The sequence below is a fragment of the Cryptotermes secundus genome, unplaced genomic scaffold, assembly GCF_002891405.2.
Source record: "Cryptotermes secundus unplaced genomic scaffold, Csec_1.0 scaffold2033, whole genome shotgun sequence".
Lineage (NCBI taxonomy): Eukaryota > Metazoa > Arthropoda > Insecta > Blattodea > Kalotermitidae > Cryptotermes > Cryptotermes secundus.
In genome coordinates, this window is record NW_019734998.1 from 41,842 (window position 1) to 67,278 (window position 25,437).

General features: G+C 40.3%; 1 protein-coding gene across 1 annotated transcript in view; it reads right to left on the bottom strand.

Annotated features, from left to right (window-relative positions):
• Positions 1-477: 477 nt before the first annotated feature.
• The window catches only part of LOC111869203 (bumetanide-sensitive sodium-(potassium)-chloride cotransporter), a 42,216-nt gene continuing 17,256 nt past the window's right edge, over positions 478-25,437 (bottom strand). The window contains exons 4-20 of the mRNA XM_023860504.2: positions 24,039-24,134; positions 23,603-23,856; positions 21,717-21,831; positions 21,173-21,312; positions 19,186-19,383; positions 17,959-18,190; positions 16,169-16,290; positions 14,382-14,517; positions 12,303-12,514; positions 11,396-11,637; positions 11,042-11,277; positions 7,846-7,981; positions 6,338-6,432; positions 5,914-6,028; positions 4,587-4,720; positions 2,412-2,523; positions 478-1,299 (exon numbers count right to left, since the gene is read on the bottom strand). Coding sequence (XP_023716272.1) covers positions 1,164-1,299; positions 2,412-2,523; positions 4,587-4,720; positions 5,914-6,028; positions 6,338-6,432; positions 7,846-7,981; positions 11,042-11,277; positions 11,396-11,637; positions 12,303-12,514; positions 14,382-14,517; positions 16,169-16,290; positions 17,959-18,190; positions 19,186-19,383; positions 21,173-21,312; positions 21,717-21,831; positions 23,603-23,856; positions 24,039-24,134 — 2,711 coding nt within the window. The 3' untranslated portion in view covers positions 478-1,163. The remainder of the gene's footprint in view (positions 1,300-2,411; positions 2,524-4,586; positions 4,721-5,913; positions 6,029-6,337; positions 6,433-7,845; positions 7,982-11,041; positions 11,278-11,395; positions 11,638-12,302; positions 12,515-14,381; positions 14,518-16,168; positions 16,291-17,958; positions 18,191-19,185; positions 19,384-21,172; positions 21,313-21,716; positions 21,832-23,602; positions 23,857-24,038; positions 24,135-25,437) is intronic.

Here is a 25,437-nt window from a genome sequence, read left to right on the forward strand (position 1 = left end):
CAACCTGGTATCTTGCTAGACTTATTCGACCCCTCAGATGGAAATATCTTGCTTGGCTTATTTGACCCTGAAGATGAAGGCGGTATTTTCCTCCGAAACGTCAGTTAACTTTCAACGGACCACATGGTGTTGTATCCCAGAAGGTAATAATCTTCACTTTTCATGTTGTCAATATCTGGAATAGAAAATTGTTAGATGCAAGACTTCCATAAAATATTTAGGTCTTATATGGTGTACACACCCGTACTTAGAAATAAACCATGTGCGCTTTCCTTGATTCAAGTGCAAAATGTCTACAACTACTGCACATATTCTATCCTCATATTTGATACTAAAATTCCAGTCACAGAAATATACACCCACATGCTTCTACATTGAAGTATGTTTATGATTCTGTGAAGTCAAATGCATTTACATTTCAGTGCCATTTTTATCCAATCCAACTTCTTTTGTTCTTTCATGCAAAATGTGCCTGTGTGCGTACATGTAAACATTATTATTTGAGAGTAAATACATTTCGATATCATTTTTGTTCAATTACATTTAGTTCCTTCGGTTATACGAAATGTATCAGTATATGTATATCTGGCGGCAGAATGCTGTTAGACGTAACAAAAACCTTAATCTTCGACTCGTCGTCTGGTTCGTAGTGTGAAAACATGAGGGAGTCTGGCCTACCATTCTCCATTTTCCTTCAGCCACACTGTCTTGCAAGTTCATTCCACCCCTTTGACGTTGTAGTTGCATTTCATAAGATTACGGAGACAAATGTCCATATGCAAGTTTCGCATTTCCGTGAAAGTCTTCAAGTATCTTAAAGGAAACGAGTGAAAAAACTCGCAAACATCCTGTGGATTCACACGTACTTTGAAACACTTCATGATGACTGATAGATATGTTGGTGATATCATTCATACTTTATATCAAAATATCGTCTTTACACAAATTAGTCATTTTCGAATGGACACTTTTCAAAAGAATTCTTTCGACTGTTTCTAGCTTGACCGTAGTCTCCTGGCATACTTTTCCACGCATGCAAGGCCAGCCGATAAATGCATCTACACGCCGAGGCATGCTCACTAAAAACATCGTTCTGGGCAAACTCCGAGTGTCGTGAAGAGCCCAGTGTAATTAGGGTGTAATGTATTATCTCTGTTGCATGTTCAGGAGTAGAAAGTAAGAACTGACGTGTGATTTCCTCGGACCAAGAGGGAGGGTGGCAAGTCCTTAGTGAGAGCTTCTAGCCAGGCCATGTAGAGGGATGCTGATACCGTGCCCTTACGTGGCATTGGAAGAGACCTGTTTGGAAACATGATCAATATTAGATATTTATCTCAGAGTTCAGTATATGAAGATTTCAGTTGGTATGTCTACTTGTCCGCACACAGACGTTATACAGACGCCAAATGAAACTAATGTACTTTGGTGCGTATCTATATTGTACTTTGTGTGATTATTATTTTTTAATATTATTCTTAGTGCGGAGTGAGACTGAGGCCTGCAGAATTTTGACCATAAATGGCCCATTGTACCAACCCCTGATGAGAAGATGGAAGAATGTGGCATTTTGTGGAATAACAACTGGCACAAAGACTGGGAGAAAGCCTGCCAAGTTACCACTTTGTCTACAATGAATCATACATAAAGTCTCCATGGATCGAACCCAGGTCGCTGTAGTGAGAAACCGGCGACTAATAACCTCAAATATTTGGCTGATTAGTAACTTCAGATAAAGCCTGCACAGAACAATACATGAACAGTGCTGAAAACAAGAAATAACCGCCGCAGCACATGTAGACAAGAGCAAGTGGCCCTGGTATTTAAGACTAAATTTTGAATTAAAATATATTTAGAAATTTGTATTTTAGACTGGAATTCTAAAATCAAATTGACGAACGTGTGTTGGCGAGATTTTAAACAAAACTGAGAGGCTGATATTTTAGATTTTGGATTGTGTGCATTGTGACAGCTACGTAGTGAAAAATACACCTGATGATGGTCAATTACGGCCGAAACATGTAGTGTGGAGGAAGAAAAGACAAAGAACTACAACCACGACGGCATGTGTATTATTACATATTCAGATAAAGGGTTCTTTCTTGTTGAAAATTCTGAGTATAAAATTCACCTTAAAATACTCCCAGTAATGTTGATGGGCAAATCGTACCCTAATAGATTCTTAGATTATACCTCAATTATTTTTGTTAAAAATGTCAGGCACCTGGAAGACGCCAGCCACAAACACCGATCATATAGTTCATTACTCTTATCACAGGCGTATCTATGACATCCACAAATAATATGTAGAATAAATTTCCAAATACTAGTATATGAACTGCATTTTTAATAAGTTCACGGAAGTTAAACACAAGGCTAAATTCTATATGAAATATTATGAACTAATAACTTACATGACAACGAGCCTGGAGTCACGGGAGTTCTCTAGCAGCAACTCTCTGAGTCTCAGTTGCCTGTAAGTCTTCTGTTGCATTGTTGTCAACTCCTCTTTGCTAACACGCGCCTCTGAAGAAAATACAAGAATCCTATATCAGTCGATTTCTGTTATTATTCGACAAGCAGTTTTGTTTTAACTTCGTCATTCATAAAGGTAGGGACTATAGAACTAGCACTTTAAGACCAAGATCAGATGACAAATAAATTTTTAATACGAAATTCTATGGGAGGAGACCACTTAGAAGGTCTAGTTGTAGTTGGGAGGGTAATGTAAAACGGAAATCTTTAGTAAAGAATGTGTTGACTGAATTCATGAGGCAAGGAACATTAGGTCTGTATAAGGAACATGGACTTTCTTGACTAGCTCAACGACTGTTTGCTTCTCAATAATGACTCTTGGTTCTTGGAGTTAGTTAAGTACAATTAACTTTTCTTAACTTTTTAAAGCAAAGTAGAAATTAAAAATGCACAACATGCTTTAACATTAAATATTTCTTTTTACGTCAGAGCACATTTATATATTTCACATATTATTTTTTTATTACTAGTGGGGTGGGACTAAGTCCCTTGTACTGCGGCCACTTCTGGCCTATTGTACCAGCCCCAGATGATAGGTGAGGGTGATTGTGNATTGTGGAGCAATTGGTGGAATGAAGATTGGCAGGGGAAATCGAAGTACTTGGAGAAAACCTGCCCCAGCGCCACTTTGCCCACCACAAATCCCACTTGACCAGACCCGGGATCGAACCCGGGCCGCCGCGGTGGGAAGCAGCGACTAACCGCTTGAGCTAGGGCGGGGCCGATATATATATATATATTTCATATAAGTCACAGAATTACAAACGATCATTATCCCCCTGAAGTCCATTAACCAGTTTGTCTTTGAAAAAAGCTAGTATGTTTTCTGTCAGGTAGTGGCTGGATGTTTTAAGTACTGTACCGTGGATGGACACAGCGTTGCTAGGTAACTGATCGTTAAACAACTCGCGATCGAATACACCCAAGGCAACAATGGGAGTGGGGCATTTTCTATGCCGACGGCGTTATGACTGTTGTTATGCGATAGCTCCAACAATATAGGCTGTTTGCTGCGTGCTCGGTGCGGAAGCTATATAAAGACAGTTAGAGACAGGCCCGTGGCCTGTGTGGAGGCGGGTTCGAACACCTCCACCGTGACCCTGCGAGTCGTAGGAGGAGACGAAAAGGGAAGTCTCAAATTTGAGACAGTAATATATGGTCTCGAGTACCAAGGGTCTCGGATTCGAGAAAGACTGCGCTGGCAAGGACTAGCAGCGTATACAAAAGAAAGACATGTCCTCTCGTCAGCGAGGCGCCCATAAAAAACAAAACCGTAACTGTCAAACAGAAATAAAGATCTGGTCGTAAGTCCCAGGTGGATGGTTTATGCCAAGACAGACTAGCCGACTGACCATCGGTAGTAAAATGAGACTCAGACTCAAAACAGATTTCAGTATTGGTGAGTACTTGAGCGTGATTAAGTGTTTAAGTGACAGTGACAGCCACGGGAAGTTCGTCGCGTGAAGACTTGGCGTGTGATTAGGAGACTTACTTATGTGTATGAGGTGATTTGAAGCGCTAGTTTCTGTGTTGAGATCCATTACCAAGGGAGGCCTAGTGTGCGTGTAACACTGGATTATGAAGTGTATGTAAATCAGCGATAGAGCTCTAATTTTAAATGTAATTAAAAGAGGTTGTAACCAAGCTGTTAATAAATCCAATCATCCGAACTAGAACCCGTCATTTTGTCACGCGTGCCCCCTACACTTGGCAGTATTATTTACATAAACGTCGTACTTGAAAGATTTAAGACAATTACTCCCTCAATTCCTTGTTTGAAATAAAACAACAGAAGTGCCTACCAGAATACCTGGCTCCAAGTAGATCCAGGCATTTTTCAAACACAGACGTGAATATAATTTATACGAGTGTACTGTTAGCTGTGGTAGGAGAATTTGCACCGTGATCATCGAAGTAATACAAAAAATGTTGGTACATAGAAGCTATTACTCAGACAGAGTCAGATATATTAAGGCTATTCTGCTAATTTCTTAAGATTTAAATGACATCGTTTTGTGACGTATTCTGATATATGTCGCTGAGTTATGTCCTACCATCTCCGTCACATGATCCCTGCAACAGGTTATTGAAGAAGTTGACGGTTTCTTTCTTCGGCTTCTCAGTGATACCCGACACCATCTTGAGACTTTGATAATCGATGCGGAATTTTGACAGCAGGCTGGCCATACTGTAGAAAAATAAACATTTTTGTGTCATAATTTATGTGTTCAGCTTTCGTATGACGGAAAATACATAAAATAATAGATCAAATTTCAGCATTTGAGAATGATAATGAATATTACATTCGCACATAAATTAAGAGCAAATTCAGTTCTAGATTAGCTTACTGCCATTCAGTTCAGAATTTATTTTCTTCACGTCTGCTGTCTACAAACGTAGATCTAAATTAAAATGTAACAAAACGTAATTATACGTATACTGTTCTGTATGAATGTGAAACCTGGTTTCCCAGCCTGAGGGAAGAACGGAGATTGAGGATTGTGAGAACAGGATAAAAGTAAGTAAAGTAAAGCTATCCCTGTAACAGGTCGTGAAGACACATAGGGTTGTGAGACGTTGAGGGTCCCACATTATCTAGACAATCGGCTCAAAGATGGCGGTAAGATTGTCAGCCTTACGCGCCGGCCGCTCTTTACTCCCCAGGAAAATTATTTAATTAATTCCTGGTACTCATTTCTGTTAGAGGCTGATTCGACCCCAGGGCCATAGTGCGGCTGGAAGGATTAGCTAAACTGAAGAAAATCCAATGACTTTATCGGGACTTGAACCCGCGACCTTCCGGCTTGTAGCATAGTGCCTCAACCAACTAAGCTACCGCGTGCCAGTGAGAACAGGGTGCTAGGGAGAATATCCGAACCTAAGAAGAAAGGAGTAGCAGCAGGCTGAAGAAATCTGCATTATGAGGCTTCTTTGTACTCTTCACCATACATTATTAGGATGATAAATGCAAGGGGGACTGAGATGAAAAAACATGTATCAGGCATGGGAGAGAAAAGAAATAAAAACAAAGCTTTAGTTGGATAATCTAAAGGGAAGACATAACTTGGTAAACATAGAGGTAAATGGGACCACAAAATCATAACGAGTCTTAACGAAATTAGGTTCACCTGGCACATGATAGGGAATATTGGGGAATTTTATGAACACAGCAGTGAAATCTTCGGGTTCCATAAAGATGGAAACATTACTGACCGAGCGAATATTAGTTCTATATTAAGAACGCCGCTCTACGGAGTTCGTGCGATTCTGTGTCAACTAGAAACATCTCGCAGTTAAAACTTAGAAAAGGAGAATTTTTCTAGAAATGTAAATGTCCCATCCATTTATTTTGAGAGCGCTTTAGAGATGCATGGTACTCACTTGCGCTCCTCAAGCTCTGCCTCACTCTGGCGGTTCACTAAAGCGAAGACACGTAGCCTGCAGCTGACCCAGGTGCTTCGTGTGCTGATGATGTACGGCAGCAGGATTGTGAGGCCTATTGCAATACGAAAAGTAAGCCACGTGTTGTGTAAGACGTGTCGTGGGTGGGTGGACAATATTAAAGGGATCTTATAGAGATAGGGTGGGAATGTGTGGATTGGATTGATCTGACTCAGGATAGGGACCAGTGGAGGGCTCTTATGAACATGGTTATAAACTTTCGGGTTCCATAAAATGCTGGTAAATTCTAGAGTAGCTGCAGAATTGGCGGCTCCTCAAGAAGGGCTCAGCTCCATTGGTAAGTAAATATGTAAGTCTTTAAATATGAAACGAAATTCAAAACAAGATCCATTTCTGTCCTTACCTCCGTCATCATAAAGCCACCATACGTCAATGTTCCCTTCTGACTGTTTATCTCGGAACAGGGTCATGTTGTGAAGCTCGCGACTAACGGGCACCCTGCAAGTACACAGATTATCGCGTTACAGCACACGCCAAATAAAATGCACCAGAAAAGAGCTCACTACCGCTACTGAACAGATTCTGAACCACTTTAATTCAGTTGAAATTCTCGTAACTATAATATCCATAAAACCCAATGTAAAATAGCCCTCTTATATTCCATATCTCCCACGCAGTTGATTTTCTTATAGTTCCTAATAAAACATTCTGCTATTCGCTTTTATTTACCCGTTCCGAATAACATACCTAAATGAAATTAGGGTAAAATGTCCTATGTGTTTAATTAAGCACAGGGAGCACGTGGTAGTGTTGTTGGTTGAAGCATTATACTACAAGCCGTCACTGCTTCGAGTCCCAATGAGATCGTTAAATGTCTTCAGTTTACCTTTTCCTTCTAACCGCACTATAGCTCTGGGGCCGACTCAGCCTCTAACAGAAATGAGTACCATGGATCTTCCTGGGGGTAAAGAGAGGCCGGCGCGTAAGGCTGACAACCTCACTGCCATGTATGAGCCGATTGTCTAGAAGATGTGGGAACCTCAACCTCTCATAACCCTATGGTATTTGACGGTCTGCTACAGGGACAGCTTTATATTTTTACATTTTTTAATAAAGCACAACGCCACGAAGAAGTATGGGGAGTGGATGCATAGCTGCAAGCATTCATAACCTCGGTTCTAACTGGAGATGAGTGGTGAGGTATACACCCTCGCCAATTATCTCTAAGGAAATAGTACTACTGAGATGAAACTTCTATTAATTTCAGTTATTATTCGGATAACCGACAATATAACTGATTGATATTAACGTCCATTATGAAGCGTTACAAATCTCAGTTCAAAATCATTATATAATTTACAAATTTTAATTATCGTATTGTCCGCTTCATTGACCTTTTCTCTCTTTATGGTTCACGAAGTGTTCTTCAGGTCCATCACAGCTGCTGAGCGGTCTGAGGCATAAAATATTTTCACCCTCTCAGGCACGGGGATCGTGGGTTCAAATCCCTCACCAGGTATGGATGTCTGTCTACGCTTCTTCTGTTAGTTTTTTTCCCCCTATTTAAGTACAGGCCTTGCGACGGGCTTACTCGTCCAAGGAGTCCTACACACTGTTTATAAGGTTCATTTTTTCAGAATTAATTAATTCTGAATGGGAACAGGCCAAATAGCCTAATCCGTCAAGTAAGAATAGGAAGAGGAAGGAGAAGTGGAATTGGAAGAGGAAGAGAAAGAAATGTCCTTCAGATAATTCCTTCAAAGACTAATATATTTCATTCATAAGGTTTCGAAAAAGTCAGGCTTCAACACCATGGAGAAGAACAGGCTTTAATCGGCTGTAGAACTAACTGGACATGCGAATATTGACGCGGACAATCCACGCCGGAAAACGTTCAAATCATGTACTTACTGCAGACCCACTTGTTCAGCTCGAGCCTTCTTCTTCTGTTTCAGTATGGATAAAGGGCTGAGCGTATCAGACTTGCTTGTGTTTAGGTACCGCCGGAAAGGTTTCGGGCTGTTGGTCAGCGAGTTCTCTGCGGACCCTACACAAAGTGTGAATATGTTCATTATCAACAGAAATATTAATATCTTACGTAACTCTTCATTGCCTGAGGACCCTCATGAGGCAACTTAACATTAGTTCTACAGCCTAGAAATATCCACATCGAATTTATCTACTCCTTAAATGAATATGGACGCTTTATTCAACCTGTTGCTGTTTACAGTTTGGGGCGAGTAAGTTTGACTCAGTTGTCCTACGTTAGAACATTCCATCCGAATTAGTATTCCCATAATACGTTATTTATGCATCGTACAGCAACATTTTTATTACGCAAATCCTGTTTCCATCAAAAATAATTACTAGTAGGCCTAATCTACATTATTTCTACTTTACTCTCAAGCATTCTTACGATCCACTCAAATTTACCTTTATATTTAATCATATATTCCTACTTCCTGACTGATATTTCTAACATTTACTTTGGGACTGCGCCATAGCTCAAGCAGTTAGTCGCTGGCTTCCCACCGCGGCGGCCCGGGTTCGATCCCGGGTTTGGTCAAGTGGGATTTGTGGTTGACAAATTGGCGCTGGGGCAGGTTTTCTCCGAGTACTTCGGTTTCCCCTGCCAATCTTCATTCCACCAATTGCTCCACAATCACCCTCACCTATCATCTGGGACTGGTACAATAGGCCAGAAGTGGCCTCAGTACAAGGGACTTAGTCCCACCTCACTAGCAATAAAAAAAATTTAATTTTGACATCTTCAAAATGCCTATTGCTGGACCGACGTTTGTTAATCTCCCCTCCAAAATGCCTTCCCTCCAAAACTTCATTCTTTCACACCTCACTGTGTGGCTCTATTCATCCTATTTGCTACATATTGTGACATGTCAACGCATTGCCAGGCAACAGCTCGATAAACACCCTGCGATACGCGCACATAACAATAGGACGAATGTTTATAGCTCGATGCTAGGCAATACTCAGCATGCCAATTGACTGGCGAGATAGCTATCACGTCATTTTTCTGTGGTCTGCGCTAAGCAACAGTAGAACGGTGTTTTCTGCGTTGCCTGCGCTGCGGCTATATGATATGAGTCCGTTTGCAGCTATAGAGAATCCAGGAGGGTTCAGCAGTTGAGAGTACAAGCAGGAGAATGGAGCGTGTCCTTAGTGAATTGTGAAGATTGAGTGCAGATTAGGACAGAGAAGTACAGCGTGATTGAAGACGAAATAACAAGAAGATTGTATAGTGATTTGAAGCGCTAGTTTCTGTGGTTAGATCCGTTGCCAGGAGAGGACTAGTGAAGACGGAGAATCCTAGTGAGCGTGCAACGATGAACTGTGAATTGTGTAAATCAGCGATAGCGCCATATTAATTGTAATTGAGAGATTGTAACCGAAGTGTTATTATATCCAATAATCTGAACTGGAACCCGTTATTTTCGTCACGCATACCCCCCTACACGTGACAATATGAAACACATCTCTCCTCAGTGTTTCTTCTGCTCACCTTCAGTCTCTAAACTCCTATTTTCCGCCATAGTAATTCGCTTTCAGTTTCTCCTTTACATGGCTCTGAAAACGACCCATTTTCACAATTGCTCTTTAAGTTATTATGTCAGGGACTTCCGTTTTCCAACGTCACTTACATATTCTACCTTTCTGTATAAAGGCTTCTTTTAATTATTCTTATTCAGCTTTTCTGATCGCTAATTTTCCATCCTCTAAAATATCCCCACATGCCCAATTTTTATATTTAATAGTGGTAATCAAGTTTCCCCTCTCCGTCTTTTGCAGTACCTTCGTTTTGTCTGAGGATAAGCCTTCACTTTTCTCTGGTCAGTTTGTTACTGATATTTGTGAGATGGGAATTCTAATTACCAGGAAATATATGTATTTTAATCTTAATAAGGACTCTAAGTTCAAGATGCGACTTCTGCAGCTGCAGTGCAACATTCCTAAGATCAGTTGCTCTATGATGGGGTCTTAGCACTTAAAAAATTGAAGTACAAACGCAATGTAACAGTGAGATTTGAGGTTCTCATGACTGTGATTATGAAGATTATCTTTTTCTGAGACGTACCCCCGTGTTCTCTGGTAGGTGCCTGCCGATGTTTCCGTTTTTCACCCTTAAGATGGAGGGAATATGTTTCTCCGACACGAAATGAAATATCTTCCAATTTCACAATGCAATAATTACCATGGAACATTATCTCTTTGTAGTGTTACAAATTAACTTTTCAAGATATTCCTTATCATTATGGAATAAGAAGAATCATTATCACCATCCACTAATCCTGTGCCAGTTCAATCCAGTTAACATCTTTACAGCCATGATACACTCCAGTTCTACTTCCCACTCCCCGCCAAACTCACAAATGTTCCACTTCTATTAACATTTCCAAATAAGCTTCTATTTGTATGATTTGAAGTTCTCACAGTGATGTTTAAAGATGGAGGTGATATGGTTCTCCGAAACGTCTGTTGACTTTCAACGGCCTACACAGCGTTATATTCTAGAAGAGAGTACTCTTCAAACTTCCATTTTGCTTTACCTTTGCATATCAATTTATCCGTCCATAAAATTCTTCCTACTTTCACAAACTTACTTGCATGGGGTGAAGAGCAAATTAGTAATCACCATGTTATTAATTTTCTGCATCCATCTGTTGTTTCATGTAAGCACGCGGTAGCTTAGTTGGTTGAGGCACTATGCTAAAAGCCGGAAGGTCGCGGTTTCAAATGCCGATGAGGTCATTGGATTTTCTTTCAATTGACCTAATCCTTCCAGCCGCACTATGGCCCTGGGGCCGACTCAGCCTCTAACAGAAATGAGTACCAGGAATTAATTAAATAATTTTCCTGTGGAGTAAATCGCGGCCGGCGCGTAAGCCTGACAACCTTACCGCCGTCTTTGAGCCGATTGTCTAGATAATGTGGGACCCTCAACGTCCCACAACCCTATGGGCCTTCGCGGCCTGTTACAGGGATAGCTTTACTTTTTTCTTTTTACCTGTTGTTTCACAGTTCGAAACTTTCTATTCTACCCGAGTTCCAATGATCAACATATTTCAACGTTGTTGGTGTTCTTGCTTACCGATTACAGACAGTGAGAGATCTGACGACTGGTTCCCCATTTGCGAAATGCTCACATCTGAGTCAATGCGCATGAAACCAGATTGATCGTTCACTGTCAGATCCTGGCTAGAAGTTGCGAGACTGAATCCGCCGTTGACGTAAGCGTGGGGCTCCGATTCATCCACGAATTTGGAATAATCTTGTCCATCAGGAAGACGCAGTATTGCAACAGCCATTCGGTTGTCGAAAGCGTCGCTGAAATATGAAAGAAATCGTAACGTTTATGATCCTCTAGAAACAAACCTACAGTTTATGAGTTCCTTACACGGCGTTCATGTTGGAGAGGAAGAAAACAAACATATAGGTTTCTTACTGTAGGATAGTGAAATATTCTTCTAAGTCCTCAGCAGTGCATGATGTCCAGTCGTTCTTGTACCCCATCATCAGAATGTTCGGCTTCAGCTTCCCGAGCCCCGATGCCTGAAGTAGAGCCCTGGCACCTACTTCGAACTTAATGTCATCCACTAGGGCATAAAAGGCCTTGATTTTGTTAGCATGCAGCCAGCCATAGCTCTTAAGGGTAAGGTTCATCCGAGCCCGATGCGACAGTCTTTCCTGTGACACAATTACATTCCAAAAATTATTTTATTTACTGTTTTCTTTTCTAAAGCTGAAATTCCTTTCTTTTTCAGTACTTCCATAACAACTTTGTATGATATTCCTTTTCCTTTTTCAAGGCCAAATTTTGTATCTGTAAAAGAGGGCCCTTTTAATTCCAATTTTAAAGCTCACTTAATATATTCCTGTTCGTTTTTCCGCAAGCCACATTGAAATATCTAGTGATTTATGCATAAGGTTTGAAGGATTATCTTACAGAATTAATTATGAGTTGTAAGAGGCTGAGTGGCCTAATTAGTAAAGAATAGAAATGGTGTTTATATTTTCTTATGAGGTCTAACAACCTGAATATATGAGTTACCGGCTATGTAATTATCTAATACAATTTCTCTCAAGGAGTCTATCAAAAATGTTCGAATTGTAACTTCAAAAATCGAAAGTATCTTATCAGAATTGTCACATCCAGAGTTTAGTTCCTGTAATGTTTTGAAAACTAAGAAGGACCGATGAAAATTTGGTGCCGTTACCATTAACTGCCATTTCTATAGCCAAATAATATTTTTACCAGATATTTAAATTAGACGATGCTTGAATCCGTCAACATTCCTTGTCAATAAAGAGAGTTTGATGGAGAACTCTATGATTATAAGCCTTGTACTCACCTCCGACACTTGTCCGCACACCATCAGTGCGCTGTTTTTGGTGATGAGGTGTGCGAGATCCACAAGAGGGGGCCTGTCCTGAGGCTTACCAGACAGGACGAGAATTTGCGGCTCGTAATTCTTCACATGATCGTGTACGTTTACCAACTTGTGGACCGAAGTTAATGCGCTCTTGTAGGTCTGCGCTTGAGTCGATGATCCCCAGTTGACGTCTGCAAAAACCAGAGCAGATATGAAAATTATAAATATTTATAGCTTTTTCATTTTTCATTTCCTAGCCGTGACGAAGTTCAGCTATTAAGAACACATTAAATTCAGAAAATATTTGGTGCAGCTTATGTTGAAACACAGTATACAAAATTATAATCTTATCTATTGTTTTGTGTAGATGTGAAACTGCATTTCCTATTAAGGACAATATAAGTTGAGAGTGTTTGAGAGAAGAGTGCTGAGGAAACTCTTTGGGCCTAAGAATGAGGAAGTAAAAGATGGCTGAAAAATTGCATAATGAATAGCTCCAGGAAATGTACTCCTCGTCAAATATCATTAGGTTGATAACGTCAAAGAGAATGAAATTGGCGGGACATGAACACCCATGTCAAAAACGGAAATGTCTACAACTTTTTGTCGGAAAGTATGCAGGGATAATACCACTTCCAAGACCTTGGCTTAGATGAGAGGATAATATTGAAATTGTTCTCAAAAGCTACAGATGTAAGGATGTTTACTGGCCTCACTGAACTAAGAACAGGGACCATTTTAAATCTAGTTTCATATATATTCCTCTAGCCCTCGGCTGACGAGTTTTATCGAACATCTGAAGAACAATCCGTATAGAATTAGTGCTGAATTGGAAGCAGGCAGTGCGCACTATCCATGAGAGGTACTGAGAATTAGGTATTGAATTAAGGATTATTTTTCCAAACATTTGTCTTTTAATAATCTTTTAATAATAATTTCGATGACAGAAATTAGTATTCAGGTCACATAAAGGGAGAAGAATTTCTTGAGCAGGAGAGCGACTGGATGGACACGACGTAAGGCCTATACTTCACAAATGGATGCACTGAGTTGGAGAAATTAAGAATATTAACTCTCGAGGTCACCTGAGCCAATTTGTCTTCTGTTTCTGTTGGGTTCTTTATTTATTTACTCTACCAAGCCCAAATATCACATCCTACCTCTAAGACACTTTCTAGTATTATTACCCCACATACTCCCGGAACTCTGAAATAGCGTTTCCCTTCAAATTTTCTGACTAAAATTCTGCATGCATTTGCCCATTCCCCCCGCTCTTGCTACATATCCCTTCCATCTTTCTTCCTATTCTTGATTATTTAACGACAATGTCTGTATTGGCACTACAGTGTGCCCCAAAATTTAGTTAACCTAAATTATTTTCTCATATTAAGGGGAATGTTAAGATTTAAATCAGTAAATTTGTAGAACGGTAACACAGCGCTATGAGCTGTGCACTGAAGATGGAAGATTCCTTTTCGAACAATTTGTATAAATTCAGTAAGTACTAAAAACATATATAACGAAATATATTTTACATTTTACTAAACAGTTAACTGAGTTTCGGGCCACTCCTTATATAACGTTGATGAAGCAATGACTAATGAATGTCGAGTTGTTGGTGCAATTCAAATTGGCAGTGGAGAAAATGCGTCCCAGTGCCATTTTCTCCACCACAAATCCCACATGATACGACCTGAGACAGATTCCGGTCGCCGATGTGGAACGCAGCCGACTAAGCCCCTGAGATACTCTTCTCCTGCCTTTCACATTCTCCACGATTTCATCGCCGTAATAACATTTGTATGAGAATAAAATGTGCAAATGTTTATAATAATCACAAGAGGACAATATATTTTACAAGAGCCATATCTAAAATTCACCGTCGATATTGCTGAATAGTTTGCAACCCAAGTTCGCCATAATCTATTGTACTGTGACGTGTCTCGACCTACCTACAAAGCTTCTCATGTTGCTTATGAGCTAAACCAAGTATTTATGCTTTTGTCCTATCAAAAGAAGGTCTAAGTAATTAGTAGCTGTTAATCGAATTCACTTTACCTGGTTTTCGATACACAACAAGCAGATAGAGGGCGAAAACAACGAAGAATGTGATAAGAGACGTGACCCAGGAGATAAGAAACATAATGGCAACACACAGTATGAAGCCAAAGAGACTCAGCCACACGTTGTAGTACTGCAAGAGAAGAGAAACACACTAAGGTAAAGGTCTTCTAACTAATCATCAAATTAATTACAAAAATACAATCTACCTCATCAGACAACAAACATTACTAGAGAAGTGATATCAACTAATCCAGTAAGCCACTAAATATATTAATTATTTACATGACAAGCTATTTAACTAAGCTAATTAATATATAATAGCATTGTCATTTGGCCTGACCGTCAGGAAATAAAATCCTTTTCATAACTTCGTAATTTCTATCTTTAGATCTATTTCAATTTTAGGTTCTCTGCTTGTCCAAATAATTCCACACCCAAAATTAAAGTCTTCTGGGATGTGAACGAATGTATTCTGATATATTTACCAGACTATACAGTGTTCATCTAATAATATGTCTATATTCCTAATTACACACTGTCACTTCCAAGAAGATAATAATATTTATGCTCGTCGCTATGGAAATTTCAAACGTCGCAAGAACGACACAATTTTTTAGATATTATATAGTATCGAATTAAATTCGTATTTAAGTTTGCAATGCCGGTTTTCTTTCCTGTAAACAACATTTTTGTAATAAAAATTGCATTTAATCTAATTATTTAAATGTAAGTTTCCTACTTATGTGAAGTTTGGTTCAAAATCCTTCCTGCTCTAGGATAATAACGATTTCCTTGGATGTGACTCCTTGTGGTCCTTTCGTAAGGCATCAATTTGTCGAAGGAATCTGCTGTCTCAATAATGTACCCTGAAGTTGGAGGCAGACGGTTCCTCCAAAGCACTAATATTCACTGTTGTCAGAACAAGAAGTTCCCAAAATTTTATGGAACCCGAAGGTTCATTACGTGTTCACAAGAGCCTTCCACTAGTCTCTATCCTGAACGAGATAGAGCCAGTTCATACAGCACCATCCTATCTCTCTAAGATCCATTTTAATATTATCCGCACATCTACGGCTTGGTCTTCCTAGTAATCTCCTTCCTTCTAGCTTTCCCATCAATATTCTATATGAATTCCTCTTCCCAGCCATTCGTGTTACATTCTCTGCCCATCTCATCCTCATTGATTTGATCATTCTACGTAACTAGAAGAAGAGTACAAGGTATGAAGGTTTTTAATATGCAGTTTTGTCTAACCTTCCCTAACTTCATCCCTCTTCTGTCCAAACATTCTCCTCAGCACCCTGTTCTCAGACACCTTCAGTCTATGTTCCTCCCTTAATGTCAAAGACCAAGTTTCAGTTAAAAATGCAAAGAAGAATTGCATATACGTGCCAAAAAACCTAAAACATAATTTGAATTAGTTATCCGATGAGCTTGTATAAAATGAAAAATAAATTACATGTAATTAGTGGGGTATCTGCAGCGTGATTAGGTTTGCAGCAATACATTTTTTTTTTGTAATAAATGGAGGCAGGAAATGAAATCAGCAAATAACTGGGATAAGATCTGCACATGCTTCAAATACTTAAAATTTATAAAAAGCTTACAGATACCAAGGCTGGCCTTTATTTACAGACCGACATATTTATAATAAAAGAACCCTCCAAACAAATATGAACGCTACATACAGAAAACTTCTTTTAAAATTAAAAATTGCAATTATTTTGACGTTATGAAAATTTGTATGATTGTTTAACTTTGAGAGAATGTGATTTTCTCACCTTGAATTCCGGCCTCCACCCGAGTGGTTTGACGAGGGCTGCATGGAATGTACAGAAGTTTATGAGAGCGTACGATGCCAGATAAAAGTTGGATATTAGGGGAGCGATCACATTCAGCTGGGCTGAAACATTGTCACAATTAATCCCAACGTTACTCGTGTTTAAAATCAAACAATAAAGGTAAAAATAAAGCTATTATTTAATAGGCTGTGGAGGCCCATAGGATCGTTAGACGTCGAGGTTCCCACATTTTCTAGACAATCGGCTCAGCGACAACAGTGAGCTTGTCAGCCTCACGCGCCGGAAGCCCTTTGTCCACAAGAAGATTCCTGGTACTGATTTCTGTAAGAGGCTGAGTCGACCTCATGGCCATAGAGAGGCTGGAAGGGTTAGGTCAATTGCCAAGTCCAATGACTTCATCAGGAATCGAACCCGCGATCTTCCGGCTTCTAACATAAGTGTCTCAATCAACTATGTTACCGCGTACCCCAAACTCAAATGAAAACTCAAATAATTATAGTAAATTTTTCATTTTCTTCTACTTTTGATGGATTAACCCTTCTGGCTTCATCTTATCACAATTCATAGGGAACAATGGATCTTATAGACAGCTGGCAGGACTTCTCGGACGTGTGATCAGCCCGTTGCAACCTACGTAGGACAACATAAACAAATAAATAAGGCAGACATCCATGCTTCGAGTGGGATTCGAACCCACGCTATCAGTGTCTGAGTGGGAGAATACGTTTCATGAGCGGCCACTGCAACGGGAATTATAGTAAATGAAACATTGAAAAATACCGTCTACTGCACCCAGTTCTTAATTAATTAATAGACAATGATAAAACCCGGGATATTTCTGTCGTATATGACCATCTTTGGGGGCTTCCTATTATAAAATGAAATTTTACGTCAATTTATTCAAATGTGCGTGAATTACTGAAAGGAGAGACCGCCTGAGAGATGTAGGGTACCCAGGGGGAAACAGCTTTAAAATGGGATTCGTGGGAATACGTGAGGGACTCTTAGCTTTTGAAGAACTCTACACTTTGGATACATTCGCTGAGGCGATAACTCAAATAGCAGTATTTGTATATACTTCCCATCTGAGCCATGGGAGAAAGGTAGAAATCTATTTCTCTGAATTTGGATAGGATAAACCTGTGGAGTTTGTGTATTTTTTTTTTTTTGCAGACTTCCACGCCGCTGTACCTATTTCGGCTACATTTGTCTGGATTCGCTTGCTGCCTGCTGCTGCCGGTTTCTTTCTGTTCTTACTCCTCTGTCCTGAAGATGGTGGCCACATTTTCCTTAAAAATGGCCAGCTCCGTCAGAACCACATAACGTTGCAGACCAGAATGCCTTAATTCTTACAGTAATTTAATTTCGGGTTCCACAAAGGCGGGAAATTGCCTGAGAACCCGGGTAAATACTAGTTTCCCAAAGACTCTGCCCCAAGATGTCAGATCTATTGACGTATCATCCTGCAGTCAGAGACAAATTTAAATATTGCCCTATGGGTACCAATATCTAAGGCATGGATTCCTATATTATACCTGAGAGAGAGAGAGGCAGAAGCCATAATCGTTACATTTTGTACCTGGTGACAATAAAACCACCTGCGATGTGAATCATACGTCACATAAAATTCTGATGTTTGGGACAGAGGTGGGCCCTGTAACCTCAGTAGTTTTTAACAAACTGACAGCCCGAGACTATCAACTTTAGCAGAGGTAAAATCTCCAGATCTTACACAACGTAACCCCCCGACTGCAATTGCTGGAACTTACCTATGAGGAGGAAGGCTGTGGAGATGAGAAATGTAAGGACATATCCTCGGTATGGTTCACCAGACCTGCCGTAACCCTTTGAGAAAAATATAAGCCCTGGATATATTCTGTCGATGCCAAGTGCCTGGATTAGTCTTGGCACTGATAAGAGGTTGGTCAGAGCAGTAGACAGAGTTGCCGCAAAGCAGCCGGCGTAAATCAGAGGTCCCCAGATTGACACAACCTGCATCATCTGATAGGGCACATACAAAGTACACTTGGTAATGTTGAGGTCCTCTCGGATATTATTAACTGGAATGTGATACCGCGTGGTAGGATAATTTTTTCTGATACTCTTCGAAACTTCTATGAAGAGCTACCAGGTTACATGGGCCTCACATTCCAGAAGACAGTACTCTTAAATAAGATCTCAAATTTGTGACGATGTTACATTAGTACAACTATTGTGTGTCTGAACGTTGCCCATCATCCTGTTTCCTATTTAAAACACAGCGTTTCGAAGACTGAATTCTGTCTCCATATTCAAGTAAAAACCTACTCAGTTGGGACCGATTGATAGAACTAGTCCCCCTCTCCGGACAGCAGCACCAACACAAGGTAGGGTACACAAACGAACCACAATACTTTTTGTATATCCTATCTTGTGTTGGTGCTCGTATCCGGAGATAGGGAGTACCTCTATGTATATACAGTATAAAACAACCACAACATAGTTTTAAGATCCTTCTTTTGCTGGTGCTGGTGTCTGGAGATAGGGAATAACTCTATCGATCGGACCTAACTGAGTAGGTTTTTACCTGAAGACGGAGACAGAAACAAGTCTCTGAAATTTTGTGTTTTAAATAAAAGCCAGAAGGATGAATAATGTCTAAAATCATAATAACTTAGTGTTCTTGAAGTTGGTTTGTGGTGATATACAAGAATACGAATGCTGGGCTTCGACAAAGAGCTATAAGCTGTACTTTCAGCAACAGAGAGAGGTTCCTGAGAACAGTGCTGTACCACTGATTGTTTGATCATAACATCAGGAGAGATCTATTATATGATATAGTCTATGGACCCTTATAATCTTAGATAAGAAAAGATTGATACAAATATAGACCCAACGGATACAGGCGATTTAAACTGAAGCAGATAAATGTTCCTACACACCAATGAGACCCTAACAGAATATGGATGGTGAATAGTTCTATTACACCTTAGGTCATTCTCTACGAGTTTACTTACAGAGTAACTATTCATGAGTCCCCACTCACAGTTCCTGTCAGGAAAACAGTGGAATTCAATGCCACTGCCTACATCTCCCACAATCCCACTGGCATCCCTGGCAGCGGTGGCTCCAGCAAACAAGACAAAGACTACGTAGGATGCCATAGAGATGAGCAGAGCCAGCATTGTACCCTTTGGGATGGCTTTCGAAGGATCCTGTGATATTCAGCAACGAAATAATGCTTTTCACTTTATACTAATATACAAGATTGTGTACAGTAACTTGGTGTAAGAAGCATCTTCTTCTAAAACAGAAATAGTGAATTCAGCAATATTATTTTAATTATTCCAGAACATTCTGACATGTCGAGAAATATTCTCTACAGAAGAAAAATACTCTTTTAAATATTAATTAAATTCACATCACTACTAGAAAAATTTTCTGTGATGCATGTTTTTGAAATGAAGTTTAGATATTACAAGCATTAATAAGTTTAAGTTTAATAATTAATAATATTTCGAGTACTTATTATGAAGAATAGAAAACTGGACTAAGTTACGTATATTTACTAAAGAGTAGCTAAGCTGATATTTTCTAACTTGGTTATTTCACGACCTTGTCAGTATCGAGAAATATTACATTTTAATTCTTACAGTGGCATCTGTTAAAAGGTAAAGCTGTCCCTGTAACAGACCCTGAAGTCCCGTAGGGGTGTGAGAGGTCGAGGCTCCCACATCTTCTACTAGACAATCGGCTCACAGTTGGCGGTAAGATTATCATCCTTACGCGCTGGTCGTCCTTTGCCCCCCAAGAAGATCCCTGGTACTCATATCTGTTAGAGGCTGAGTCTACCCCGGGGCCATAGTAAGGGTGGAAGGATCAGGTCAATTGAAAACTCCACTAACTTCATCGGGATTGGATCCGGCGACCTTCCGGCATGTAGCGTAGTGCCTCAACCAACTACGCTACCGCGTGCCCCTGCCGTATATGTGTACGTATCGTCAAATTAGAAAAGGTGACCTTGAGTAATGAATAAGCAAGGAATATGAAGCGGACGAACGCGGTCTGTTTGAAGTTGGGATAGCGACTGGTTACAGGCTGGAAGACCGAGAGGTCAGAGTTCGAGTCCCTGTGGGGGCAAGAATTTTCTCTTCTCCAAGTCGTCTAGACTGGCTCTGGGTTCCACCCAACCTCCTATCCAATGGGTACGGGGGCCTCTTTCCTCTTGGGAAAGCTGCGGCTGAAGTTAACCACTCACATCCAGCTAGAAATTGTGGATTTATACACCCACTCCCCATACGCCTTCAGGGCGTAGTGCTTCATTAGTTAAGTGCAAGGACAACTTTACCTTTTTACCTCTAGATAAGGTACTTTTTTTTCCTGTGGCGCTACAGCCCCAATTTGGACCTAGGCCTACCTCCATGAAACTCTCCGTTTCACTTCCGTTTACTAGATTTTACACATGCTGTAGGACTCCTTGGGCGAGCGATCAGCCCGTCGCAAGGCCTCTACCTGTACACAAACACAGAAAAACGCACACAAACATCCATGCCCTGAGTGGGATTCGAACCCACGATTCCGGCTTCCGAGCAAGTGAAGACAGTACATGCCTTAGACCGCTCGGCTACCGTGACCGGCTCTAGATAAGGCATACACTCAGTAATATAGGCCTAAAAGCTAAAGTTTCCCTGGGCTTAATTAAACATTAAGTGTAAGTGTCTGGTCGAATTCACGCACCTACCGCTTTAACCCCCCGGTGAAGATTCCCTAATATTCATTTTATAGGAGAATTGGTAGGTTCCAGAACCTCTCTGTACAAGGGACCAATCATTGTCCCCACCGCAGAATGAAGCCCGATTCTCCTGTCGTCCAGTTCATAGCCTAGATATTATAAGGACTAAGTCATGTAGGCTGTGTTTCTAGAAAAATATAGACCCTCCTTAAATACAAAAGAAAAGTGAAATATACTAATATTTGTGCACCGGAGAATAAAAGCAGACTGACCTTGAGATCTCCCGAAATATTGGCTCCGGCCTGAATGCCAGTGACGGATGGGAAAAAAATAGAGAACACTGAGAAGAAGTCCTGATTCACATTCTCGCTGAACCTGTAGCCGGGGCCCAAGTTTTGCTGCATAACAGTCACTGCAACAGGAAACTTCTCTCGGTTATGCTGCAGATGCACGTCAACACTTATTTCTTACGCAGTGAGCTGATCTTAAATATGCTCGGCACTTAAAATTGCCAGAACCGAATAAATGGGCTGATTTTAATGACTTAGTACAACATTTCTGTCAGCAGATGGTGGGAGGATAATATTAAAATGGCTCTTAGGAAAATAACTCGTGAAAGTTTTTTGGCTCAGGATATGGTTCTTCTGAACACGACAGCCAACTTTGGAGTTCTATAAACGGGGAGGATTTGTTGACTAGTTGAGTCCTTGTTAACTTCTCAAGAAGGGCTCTGCTGGATGGGGTTATTCACGTAATTGCGTAGCGAAGAGTGAGAATTAAGAGCAGCTCTAGAGAACATAGCGGTATCCTACTCACAGTTAAACCCGACGAATCCTTGGGCTAGTTGCAGGACGCTCCTTGGACCGATGATTGCACCAACAATAAAATCAATTATTGCGGCAACAATGATGATAGTGAGGACGTTTTGTGCCTGAAAGATAATATTTTCATATAAGAATTTTACAGATAACGGTATATGTTGTCACGAATGCGGTGTTCGCGTGACTAATAATAATTGATTCTGGATTTGATGAGTTGGTTTATTAGCGCTTCATTACAATTACAGGCAATTATAACGGCTAACGCATTAAACTTCTTCTGAACGACATCTCTCTGACAAATCTCTCCAAAGAATCTCTGAATGAACTGAATTCACGAATGAACTGTCTGTTATAGCTGCAAGAGAACCGAAAAGAGATCGCCGCCTCCAAGGGCTTCATTACTGCTCTTCATGAATGTGCTATCTCGGAAAACTTGCGTTAATTCTGAAGCAACGGTCTCATTTCTAAGTGTTTTATAACTTTCAGTTTTCGTATCCATGGAAACCGTGTTCCGTAACCAGTTGTTTTCCAAGAATCTCTCTCCGTGGCAACGTATTTGCCAATTCGTTTCCTAGAGACAGCCCACATGTCACAATATTAATACAATTCTTTGTTATAGTGAGGAAAAATTAATTATGGAGTCAATGTAAACATTTAGAATTTTATACTAGTACACTAGCGGAGATATTATAAAGTGGAATTAAAGTCTCGTGAGAAAATGAAAGTTTCTTTGCAATATTATTACAAAGCTCTCAAATTTTCCCAGCTTTCAGTGTTTATGTGCGTCGAATAAATCTTCCCTCTCTTAACTCGTCTGGTTTAAAAAGCATAAGTGTTTACTTACCATATTCTTGAATCTGATACACGTGATGGATGGAACGTACATATATTTCTGTAATATATTGTGACGTGCTGCCTGAAAGCCGGACTATAAAACATCCGTCGTTACGCAACGGACAATGAGAAAGTTATCCCTAGGAAATCGCTGCTCCGGAGATCGAAGTCTAACAGTGGGCTTTCCACCGTTACAAAAGAATTGTTTGAGACAGTAAACATGTATTCATGCGGCAACAAGAGATACGTTTGCATAGAAACGGGAGAAACTGAACCCTTCGACAAGGTGTTCCCTATTCAGCCCGAGTGCGGGATATAACAGTTCGTATCAGACAAGAGCTAAGGACAGTTGAGCTCCGAGTAGAGCGGAAGACATTTTACCGAGATTAGCGGTGAGAATGTACACGTATAACATTGAAGAGGAAACGTCCGAAGACGTTGTAAGTGCGAATAATTGTATTTGTGAGTGTACAATGTAAAGTATGATGGTTCATGGAGAATTAAACAAATGATGAACTAGACAATCTAATAAATGGAAGGAACTTAGTTAATTTCAACAAAGCCCAAACAATAAGTTGGCTTGGACACATCTCAAGGATGGAGGCTGGACGAACCATTAGAAGAATGTATGACTGGCAGCCACACACTATAAGAAAGAGAAGCCGACCAAAGACCAGCTGGAAAGATGAGGCAAGGGAAGATCTAAAGGACTCAGGATTTATAACTGGATAACTCGCGCACAGGACAGAAGTAGTTGGAAAGAAATTGTTGAGCAGGCCAAAGCGTTCAAGAAATGAAACTGTCGAGCCTTATGAAGAAGAGTGTACAATGTAAAGAGTGATTGTCCAATAAACATATTCGCCAAATCCGAAACCACGTAAATTTTCTTCTCGCGTTACCTAGGAAACACGCGACAATATTATACGCATGCAGTTCGCTTTGTAAATATACTATGAAGCAAATCTTGGCAGAATCCTTTACGAAACTCTTTTTGTGTGTACCGCTGTTCGCATTACTGTAGCCAAGCATATGTAATACTGCCATTACCTTTGATTCCCATTCCATTCCCACAGCACATGTGATGCACATGACTAAAATGGCGATGGTACCAACAATTCTGACGTCATTAACATCACCGTCAACAATCTGAAGTCCTTTAGAATGCAGGAGTTCATTAAGAGAGTCGCAGAATCCAATGGTGTTCATCGACGCCGCTACAGTATTCGCAAATGCAAACACAATGCCGATAGAAGCCCCAAATTCTGGACCCAGTGACCGCGAGATGATGTAGTACACACCACCTACAACAAGGGAAGAAGCCTCTTAACACATGACCAGGTCTCTTTCTTTCTGCCCTGAACGAAGTTTATTATTATTTATTATTATATTATTTAATTAGTGAGTGTTATGCTTATGCTGTTGGAAGATGCAATTCCTCTTATGATTACAATGTCGTGTCCATAACTTGGTGATAAATTCTTACCTCCTTTAACTTCTCCATTGGTGCAGATGGCTGAGAGAGACAGTGTAGTCAACACGCAGACAACAGTCGATATACCGATAATGATGAGAGATTGAACTGCAATAAATAAGGCGATAGTTTCAGTACAGACTAATAATTCAAGACAAAATTTTATGCTGTCATACCGCCCTTCATTATGATTAGGGCTGACTGCATCCCTCTCCTCTGAATAGACTAAAAGGGCAGGCTATTTTAAAAATAGTGATGTATTTTCGAGTCCCACAAGGAGAGGAATTTCTTGATATGATGAGTATTTTTAACTTCCCAATAGAAACCTACATCTTAGTGATATATGTTATGAAATCTGATATACTCGTAAAATCAGGAAAATGAAAACAGGAAGATGCAGAAAAAGTTCTGTTGCGCAATGCCGATAAAACGCTTAATTTGTGGAAGTATTGCCTTGGTTGGAAATGAAGAATAAAATTACATTACATTTTGCGTGAATAAGGCTTTTAAAACCTGCGATCAGACCGTATATATTTACATGCATATTCCAATATGTTAGACACAAGCTTCATGCTAAATTTGGATAATGATATGGAGACGTAACTAGACAGTTTGCCGAGAAACATTTAGAGAATTCTCAATGGTAATTTGTCGTCACATAATTGCAGGATATCACTTTCTAGGCAAAGAGAAACAGAGACCGACGCATAAACGACGAACAGATCAGTGATAAGGGATCCGCAACACGCCTTCTATGTGGTGCTTGAAGAAGAAGTAAAAGAAATTTCACAGAGTTCGTAAAGGAGTTGTTTCACTCTTACATTTGTCATGCCCCATATCCAAATGCATATTGACACCGACTGTTGCCAATTTCAGATAAATTCACTTCGGAGGTAACAGGTAAAGAAAGAAAGGTGAAGCCATGGAGGCCCATAAGATTGTGAGACGTCGAGGATCCCACATCTTATAGACAATCAGCTCAAAGCGGTGATATCAATCTTACGTGCCCGCCGCACTTTAGCCCTAGGAAGATCCTGTTACTCATTTCTGTTAGAGGCTCAGTTGACACCGGGGCCATGGTGCTGCTGGAAGTTTTAGGTAAAAAGGTAAATTCGTCCCTGAACTTAATTAAATAAGCACCACATCATGAACTCGTATGATTGGAGATATATCTGCACTCTTCTTGACCTCGGCACTAGACAGAGGTGAGTGGTCAGCCTCAGGTCCTGGCTGCTTCCAGCACTCACCGGATAGGGTGTTAGGTGGGCCCCAGAGCCGGTCTGAGACACTGTGGAAAGGCAAGAATATCTTCCCCCTGCCAATAATCGAATCACGGTCTTCCAGCCCTTAGTCCTTTGCCGTACCGACTGAGACATTCCTGCTCATTTGGAGGTTCATAAATTAAACTTTA